At 47.3% G+C, this 9746-nt stretch overlaps 1 protein-coding gene across 5 annotated transcripts in view; it reads left to right on the top strand.

Annotated features, from left to right (window-relative positions):
- sgsm3 (small G protein signaling modulator 3) overlaps window positions 1-9746 on the top strand; it is a 34421-nt gene that overhangs the window by 20814 nt on the left and 3861 nt on the right. For 4 of the 5 annotated variants that reach the window (XM_064315861.1, XM_064315862.1, XM_064315864.1 and 1 more), the window contains 9 exons: window positions 87-242; window positions 849-903; window positions 1061-1110; window positions 2494-2646; window positions 2829-2899; window positions 3847-3895; window positions 4189-4274; window positions 4916-5038; window positions 5172-5232. In XM_064315861.1, coding sequence (XP_064171931.1) covers window positions 87-242; window positions 849-903; window positions 1061-1110; window positions 2494-2646; window positions 2829-2899; window positions 3847-3895; window positions 4189-4274; window positions 4916-5038; window positions 5172-5232 — 804 coding nt within the window. Of the gene's footprint in view, window positions 1-86; window positions 243-848; window positions 904-1060; window positions 1111-2493; window positions 2647-2828; window positions 2900-3846; window positions 3896-4188; window positions 4275-4915; window positions 5039-5171; window positions 5233-5324; window positions 5397-9746 lie in introns of all 5 variants that reach the window. The other variant, XM_064315865.1, reaches the window with a different exon arrangement.

Here is a 9746-nt window from a genome sequence, read left to right as displayed (position 1 = left end):
GCTTACAAAAGAGTTTTTCAGAATTCCTCCTCAGATAAAGGTTAAAATAATGATTTGAATAATTAGTCTCTTTTTTCCCCCCCCAGGACCTCACTCCGGACTACTCCATGGAGAGCCATCAGCGGGACCACGAGAATTTCGTGGTGGTGTCGCGTAACCGCCGGCGACGGGCCAAGGCCCTGCTGGACTTCGAGCGCCACGACGACGACGAGCTGGGCTTCCGCAAGAACGACATCATCACGGTGAGCGGCGGCGTCGGGAGGACGGGGCGCGGCGACGGCGCCGTGGCCACGCCCCCCAGCGTGTCGGCTTCCCGAATTGAATAACCTGGCGGCGGTGAGACGTGCAGCACGGGGGGAGAGCTGTGCTTTTTGGCTGCCCTGCTCCCGGTGAGGCGTGCAGCACGGGGGGAGAGCTGTGCTTTTTTGGCTGCCCTGCTCCCGGTGAGACGTGCAGCACAGGGGGAGAGCTGTGCTTTTTGGCTGCCCTGCTCCCGGTGCACACGTCCCCTCGGGTAACGCAGGGTTAATCCGTCCCCTTAATCCCAGCGATTTGGGGAGCCCTCCTGACTGGACGGCCACTGTACCCATCATGCAAAGCGTCAGCCGGACCGCAGGGACTGGGACTGTGGTACAGATGTGTTTCCTGTACTCCACTTAGCCACACATCTGTGTAAAGGTTGCTTTGCTTTTCTTGAGCTGTGTTGGGTAGCAGAAAATAACATTTGTTTAAATGGTTCAATGAAATCTTAAGACAGGCAGACTTGGCCATAGAGAGCGATGGAGGACTAGATAATGCTCTGGACTGAACTGTCTGATTTCTCTGTCTCTCTCTCTCTCTGTACTTAGATCATTTCACAAAAGGACGAGCACTGCTGGGTGGGAGAGCTCAATGGACTGCGAGGTGAGATATGAGGGGACAAGTTGATGATTTCCCCTTCCGGGCGTCAGGAAACACCCCCGTTTTGCCGTGAGGAATGGTTTGGTCCGTAGATCGGCGGACACGGAGACGGGTTAAGAATGTCGCAGACCTCATCCCTGCCTTCTCTCCCTCTCCCCAGGCTGGTTTCCGGCAAAGTTTGTGGAGATCCTTGACGAGCGGAGCAAAGAGGTGAGTGTGACTCCTCCAGTTCCGGTTCCGAGCGCGGATCACTGAGGCGGTGTGTTAATTAAGCAGAGGAACACATTATCAGCATGGAGCCTCTCCTGAGCGCTAATGGGTAGAAGGGTGTTAAGGACTTCCTGCTCTTTAATTAAAATAAATAAATAAGTGAGGGATAATTGGTGCTGTACCGTTAGCGCTGTGAGTGGATGTGCTGCATTATAATGTGCGCTGCTGGTGGAAGGCTGGAGGTCCAGGAAGGTGAAAAACACTTTCAGCGGCTGTTAAAAAACCCTCAGAACTGGGGCGCAGGAGCTGAGTGCGGATAGGTTTAGCACGGAAACGTGCCGGAGACGAGCCTGCGACCGGCGAGCATCCGGCGCCCCCCGCTGGCCTGGCGCTGACAGAGCCTCACGGGCGCGGGGTAACCGAGACGGGCCCCCAGCAGCGGTGAAGCGGAAAGGAGTCCTCTGGGGATGGGTTCCGGAAGCCTCCGCGCGGGGCCGGACGGAGGGAGCTTGTTTACAGGTGGCGGCGCGTTGCCGGTGGCGATAACGCGGCGGGTCGCGGCCGCGGTGGGGAGGATTAACGGCGCTGTTTGGGCTCCAGCCCGTCTAGCCTCTGCTACCCTGGCTTAATTGCCAGCTTGCAATCCCCCCTGCCCTCCCCACCCCAAATAAATTCCATCTTAATGAAATGACGCGCTGAAAACAGTGGGGTAAACTGTGTAATGGCTCCTTTGGGACGGTGGGAAGAAGATGGACAGCGCTGGGCTGTGCGGGACGCAGGATGAATGGCTTCAGCGGGATGTGGGGGTGGTGGGGGGTTATCTGTAGGTGTGGTGGAATCACTGCAGTCTCTCTCTCTCTCTCTCTCTCTCTCTCTCTCTAATGCCTCCCGCTTGGCTCACTTCCTCTCTGCATTATCACTGCATTGCCAGACCTCTTCAGCCCTTTTAAACTCTGCGTGTGTGCGCGTGTGCGTGTGTGTGTGTGTGGGGGGCCCAGAGCAGGACTGTAACGTGTGTGTGTGTGTGTGTATGGGGAGGGGCAGAGCAGAGCAGGACTGTAACGTGTGTGTGTGTGTGTATGGGGAGGGGCAGAGCAGAGCAGGACTGTAACGTGTGTGCGTGTGTGTGTGTGTGGGGGGCCCAGAGCAGGACTGTGTGTGTGTGTGTGTGTATGGGGAGGGGCAGAGCAGAGCAGGACTGTAACGTGTGTGTGTGTGTGTGTGTGTGGTGTGGGGGGGGCAGAGCAGAGCAGGACTGTAACGTGTGTGTGTGTGTGTGTGTGTGTGTGGGGGAGAGCAGAGCAGGACTGTAACGTGTGTGTGGGGGGGGCAGAGCAGAGCAGGACTGTAACGTGTGTGTGTGTGTGTGTGTGTGTGTGTCAGTACTCTTTGGCAGGGGATGACTCTGTGACGGAGGCAGTCACAGACCTGGCGAGAGGGACGCTGTGCCCCGCCCTGAAGGCCATCTTTCAGCACGGCCTCAAGAAGCCCTCAATCCTGGGGGGACCGTGTCACCCCTGGCTCTTCATCGAGGAGGTAGAGTGTGTGTCTGTGTACATGTCTGTGTGTCTCTGTGTACATTCATTCTGGTTCAAAACCCTTGTCCTTATGGCCCTTGTGAAATACAGCCAGTCTTTATTTGGGATAATAATGGTGCTGTCGATGATGATGATGATTAAGATGAAGGTGAAGTGTGTTCCCATGTTTCCTGACCACAGGCAGCCAGCAGGGAGGTGGAGCGGGACTTCAACTCGGTCTACTCCAGACTGGTGCTGTGCAAGACCTACAGGTGAGGCTCGCAGCCTGCTCCACGCTGCTCTGTCAGCCGGATGGCTGCTCCCCCAGACCCGCACATTCACTGGAGCAGTCCCTCATTGCACTTCATTAGCGTCGCGGGCCTCGCCCATCTGTGATCGCGTTAGGGGGCGTCCTAGAAGGGCCGCCTGTTTGCATCACACGACAGGGGTGTGTAAGGAAAGAGCGTCACGCGTCTGAGGGCCTGCGTTTCAAATCAAACCGCTTCTGTCTCTCATTCACCGAGGCGAGAACTCCCGCCTTGGCATTAAATTCAGACGCTACGCTATTTCTTATATGAATGTGTGCCTGTGTCTGTCTGTGTGTGTTTGTGTATGTGTATGTACCTGCATATCGTGGGAAATTTATCTTTAAGACGTGTCGGAGCTGCAAGGTTCTGGAAGATTCCTGTGGGAACAGCTGTGAGTTTGGTGGTGTCTCATGTAACTGGGAACAGATAGTAACAGAGTCCGTAGGGTCCACTCCCACCTGGGCCAGGCTTGTGATATATATGGTGTTCCTGTTCATTTCTACAACCAGTATGTTCACCTACCTTATATCTACATGCAATTTTAGCAGACTACGAGTTAAGTCTTATCTGGAGTGTAGTCATGGTGAAGGGTAAGTTAGACGTTCAGGCTTTATTGGGTTAATACTAACGGGGTATAATATGTCACGTTGCCATGGTTTCTGTACTGTGACATAGCTTCTGTATGCTTACCTCTGAATGAAGCCCTCTGAGGCCACTGTCGGCCTTGATCCTTCCGTTCTGCTAGCGAGCGCTATGTTTACTGAGCTGGCGGTGCTGCACCGTGGCCCTGTGGTGAAACGCCAGTGTTCGGGCCTCCTTCCTGTGCAGCTCTGAAACGCTCGCTGGATTTAAGGGGTGGGTTCTGAAGGAGGCGTACAGACCCGGCGTCTTTCTCTCTCTCTCTCTTTCAGGCTGGACGAGGACGGGAAAGTGCTGACTCCCGAGGAGCTTCTTTACAGAGTGAGTACTGTTCCTGCCTTCTCTCTGCGTCTGTGACTCTGTCACAGCAGGACAGGGGCTGCTGCTCGACGTCTCTGTGCGGAAAGATGGCCACACGGGTCCTCCGAGCCCAGTTTCCTGTCAGGGCCTTTCTTGGCGCATGTTAAAATATGAGTGCAGGAAATGTCGAGGTGGGCGCGCTGTTGACGTCAGAGCTGGGGTGAGTCACGGCTCTTCCCTCCGGCCGGAGTGGGCTCATTGATCTGACTGCCGTCGTTCAGCGGTGCTTTAGCGCCCTCTGCCTTCTCCCTCAGGCGGTGCAGTCTGTCAACATGAGCCACGACACCGCGCACGCCCAGATGGACGTCAAGTTCCGCTCGCTGGTCTGCGTGGGCCTGAAGTGAGTCACATGACCTGACTTAACCCGCCACATTATCAGCACTGATGTAAAGACACTGAATTTAACACGCACATAGACACGGACACACACGCACACATTCAACTCCTTGCGTGCCATACAATACCAGTCAACCAGCTGGTTTGTAAACACGCATTGCCATTCACACACATTGTTTATAGAGCTAATCTCCCTGATAAATAGACACACCCATCCTCTCTGAGACATGCAAACACACACCCTGCCTCAGCAGTACTAATCTCCCAGCTGGCTGAGGGACAGAGTCTGTGTGTGTGTGTGTGTGTGTGTAAATGCATGCAAATTCGCACACATGCACAGACACGCATCCATATGCATGCACACACGCACGCACATGCACAAAAACACATGCACGTGCACACACACACACACAGCCATCTTACTGCCCTGCTCTTAGCCTGATGCGCGCACACACACACACACACACACACTCTCACACTCACACATGCACACACATGCACACACACCCTTATGCACACATTCACACACACACTGTCACACACACAGACACACACAGAGCCATCTTACTGCCCTGCTCTGGCCCGATGCGCACACACACACACACACACACACACACACAACCTCGTTTCTCTGTGTTGTGGCAGTGAGCAGGTGCTGCACCTGTGGCTGGAGGTGCTGTGCTCCAGCATGGCGGCTGTGGAGAAGTGGTACCAGCCCTGGTCCTTCCTGCGCAGCCCCGGCTGGGTGCAGATCAAGTGTGAGCTGAGGTGAGAGCCCGCCAGGGGGCGCCAGGGAGTCGTGAAGCAAACGCACTCTTCCTATACTGTACACATCATGCTGAACGCTGCTGTCCTGTTCGTACATTAATGTGTGGGTGTGTGTTTGTAATTCATGTTCCAGGGTACTGTCCAAATTTGCCTTCAGCCTCTCCCAGGACTGTGAACTGCCCGCGAAGAGCGAGGTGAGTGACTGGGGAGTTCATGGATAATCAAGCATGTATTCGGCAAAGAAAAGGAAAAACACGCAAACTTACTGTGTGTACCTCTCCCCCAGAATTCTCCCGTTCTGAAAGCAGGAGTTGTGGACATGTTGGTGAAACATCACCTCTTTAGTTGGGATCTCTAGGTAACTCTTGACAACTTGGTATTGCTGCCTTGCAACTGCTGCTATAGCAACGGTGGAGGTGGTGGGGGTGTGGGTGGTTTTAGTGGTAGCAGCAGCCTTCTGTGTCACCCTGTCTGCTTTCTCCTGGCCACACAACACCCAGAAACGCCATAACAACCCTGTTAGGTCAGTGTGCATGTGGGTGTGATTGGATTTACAGAGCTCTTAAGGTTATATATTTTATACAGGGTTCATAAGCTTATTTCATACAGGGCTCATAAGGTTATTATTTTATACAGGACTCATAAGCTTATTTTATACAGGGCTCATAAGGTTATTTTATACAGGGCTCATAAGGTTATTTTATACAGGGCTCATAAGCTTATTTTATACAGGACTCATAAGCTTATTTTATACAGGGCTCATAAGGTTATTATTTTATACAGGGCTCATAAGGTTATTATTTTATACAGGGCTCATAAGGTTATTTTATACAGGGCTCATAAGCTTATTTTATACAGGGCTCATAAGGTTATTATTTTATACAGGGCTCATAAGCTTATTTTATACAGGGCTCATAAGGTTATTATTTTATACAGGGCTCATAAGGTTATTTTATACAGGGCTCATAAGGTTATTATTTTATACAGGGCTCATAAGGTTATTATTTTGTACAGGGCTCATAGGCTTATTTTATACAGGGCTCATAAGGTTATTTCATACAGGGCTCATAAGCTTATTTTATACAGGGCTCATAAGCTTATTTCATACAGGGCTCATAAGCTTATTTCATACAGGGCTCATAAGCTTATTTTATACAGGGCTCATAAGCTTATTTTATACAGGCTCATAAGTTATTTTATACAGGGCTCATAAGCTTATTTTATACAGGGCTCATAAGGTTATTTCATACAGGGCTCATAAGCTTATTTTATACAGGGCTCATAAGCTTATTTTATACAGGGCTCATAAGCTTATTTTATACAGGGCTCATAAGCTTATTATTTTGTACAGGGCTCATAAGGTTATTATTTTGCACAGGGCTCATAAGCTTATTTTATACAGGGCTCATAAGGTTATTATTTTGTACAGGGCTCATAAGCTTATTTTATACAGGGCTCATAAGCTTATTTTATACAGGGCTCATAAGCTTATTTTATACAGGGCTCATAAGGTTATTTCATACAGGGCTCATAAGCTTATTTTATACAGGGCTCATAAGCTTATTTTATACAGGGCTCATAAGCTTATTTTATACAGGGCTCATAAGGTTATTATTTTGTACAGGGCTCATAAGCTTATTTTATACAGGACTCATAAGCTTATTTTATACAGGGCTCATAAGCTTATTTTATACAGGGCTCATAAGGTTATTATTTTGTACAGGGCTCATAAGCTTATTTTATACAGGGCTCATAAGGTTATTATTTTGTACAGGGCTCATAAGCTTATTTTATACAGGACTCATAAGCTTATTTTATACAGGGCTCATAAGCTTATTTTATACAGGGCTCATAAGCTTATTTTATACAGGGCTCATAAGGTTATTATTTTGTACAGGGCTCATAAGCTTATTTTATACAGGCTCATAAGGTTATTATTTTGTACAGGGCTCATAAGGTTATTATTTTATACAGGGCTCATAAGCTTATTTTATACAGGGCTCATAAGGTTATTTTATACAGGGCTCATAAGCTTATTTTATACAGGGCTCATAAGCTTATTTTATACAGGGCTCATAAGCTTATTTTATACAGGGCTCATAAGGTTTATTTTGTACAGGGCTCATAAGCTTATTTTATACAGGCTCATAAGGTTATTATTTTGTACAGGGCTCATAAGGTTATTATTTTATACAGGGCTCATAAGCTTATTTTATACAGGGCTCATAAGGTTATTATTTTATACAGGGCTCATAAGCTTATTTTATACAGGGCTCATAAGCTTATTTTATACAGGGCTCATAAGCTTATTTTATACAGGGCTCATAAGCTTATTTTATACAGGGCTCATAAGGTTATTATTTTATACAGGGCTCATAAGCTTATTTTATACAGGGCTCATAAGGTTATTATTTTGTACAGGGCTCATAAGCTTATTTTATACAGGGCTCATAAGGTTATTATTTTGTACAGGGCTCATAAGGTTATTATTTTATACAGGGCTCATAAGCTTATTTTATACAGGGCTCATAAGCCTATTTTATACAGGGCTAATAGGCTTATTTTATACAGGGCTCATAAGGTTATTATTTTATACAGGGCTCATAAGGTTATTTTATACAGGGCTCATAAGCTTATTTTATACAGGGCTCATAAGGTTATTATTTTATACAGGGCTCATAAGGTTATTATTTTATACAGGGCTCATAGGCACTGTCTACGTTGCAGACGTGAGTGTAAGATTGGCTCTATGCTTGTCTTGGCACTGGTACTGTTAGTGTTGTGCTTTATCCTGTGTGTTGGCATCATTTAACTGCACGCTTGTTACTATGGCTCTTAATCTTATGCTCTGTATTAGCCTGTATTATCTTTTCATTGCAAGGGCTCAGTAAATGAGTAAATATACTATTATTATCAGTAGCGGTAGTAGTAATGGTAATCTGTTGAAGTAATGATTATTTATTTGTTGTGTTATGTTAACACAGTAGTATCTGTCCATTCAGATAGTTTTTCTGAAATGTGACTAGATATTCACTGCAGCTCAGCCTGATAAAATGGACCTTGTGGGTCCATCATCATGTGACCTCAAACTGCCGAAAATGTACAATAGAAAAACTCCGACAGCGACGTCTCTTTGCAAATATAATCCTGTGGTTCCTCACTAACATCCACAGGGCTTGATTAGCACACCGTTTCATCTGGAACTACTGCGAAGTACGTGCAAAGTTTCAACCAAAACACGCCACAGAGTGTTGCAGTGCTAAATCCCAGAAGTGAGTCAGCATTTTTGAGCCATGGGTTCCCGCTATAGATTTCCAATGTTTTTTTTTTCGCCCCGTAGGGTTCTTGATTTATGCAGAAAAAAAGGTTATGTAGTTAACATAAGCCTAAGCGAGTTTCATGTTTTGTTATAGGACATAAATTGCACCCATTAATATCTCAGTTGTTGAGCAGAGAAAATTCTCCCTTTAGGATAACTAGGCTTTGGACTTCTAGAAATATATAAGAGATAGAGAGAAAGAAAACGTGCACACACACACAAACACACACAGACACAGACACACGTACATGAAATATTTCGAACTAGTTGTCGTCCTTGGGAGGTTCGGTGCCTGGAGACGGAGGGGCCCTGCTGCAAGGCCTAGGAATTTAGAGTTGTGACTGTACGGACTTCTAGTTTATGCTAGATAACTCCTTCACAACCATGAATTTAGAAGCTCATGTGTGCTTTAATAAAGCAAGTTGCTAACATGTTGCTATATTGAAACAACTAAAAAGTTACATTCCCCCATCACTTCACTTCCATAGTTTTATACTAGTCTGCCTGCAGGAGACTTTGCACAGATATTACACAGTTGTTGTACTTTGTTACAAGTGGATCTGTGCGAAACGGTTCAAATTAAGCTGTGGATGTTTGGTGTTCTGAGGCCACAGGAAGATGGTCCCATGAGGTATGTTTTATCAGACTGAGCTGCGATCTTGAAAACTTGTCAAATTTCAGCGATGACATCTAACTGGATGGACACATACTACTCTGGGTAAGTGATAACACCTTTTCTGTAAAACAGTTTTTGCTAAAATGACAGTGATAGCTGGAAATGTTGCTGTGATTTAGTGAGTTTTGAACACTCCAAACACAGAATGCTGTAAAGCAGGGCTGTCCGGTCCTGTTCCTGGAGATCTACCGTCCTTCTAGGTTTTCACTCCAACCCTAACAAAGCACACCTCATTCAACAGCTAGCCATCGTGTTGAGCTGCAAATTAGCACAATCAGGTGTGGCGAATCATGGTTGGACTGAAAACCTATAGGATGGTAGATCTCCAGGAACAGGGTTGGGCAGCCCTGCTGTAAAGCCGTGACAATGGCAGAGGATGCTAAGTGTGCTGTGATTCAGTGGTTGCCTAACGGTCTTGGGGATCCTGTGTGTGTGTGTGTGTGCTGGGTTTCATTACAACTGTTATTGCAGCCTCACTTCTGTCATTATTGCAGCGAGCTGCTGGGTGTTCTTAATCAGATCCTCAATGCTAACTGGCCATGTTTCGTCAGGAGCAGCTGTGTGCACTATGAAGATTAAATGTTCCGTGTTCACATCCAAGGACATCCAATCAGTCAGATCACTTAATGGTCTCATTCTCTGTAATGTGCTGTATGAGCAATGACTCCTGTAGGAAGTGGTTACGTTGTTAACTCACTGAATTACAGACTGTC

The sequence above is a fragment of the Anguilla rostrata genome, chromosome 17 (assembly GCF_018555375.3).
Source record: "Anguilla rostrata isolate EN2019 chromosome 17, ASM1855537v3, whole genome shotgun sequence".
Classification (NCBI taxonomy): Eukaryota; Metazoa; Chordata; class Actinopteri; order Anguilliformes; family Anguillidae; genus Anguilla; species Anguilla rostrata.
Note: the sequence above shows the minus strand (reverse complement) of the source record. Positions and strands in the feature narration are given on the sequence as shown.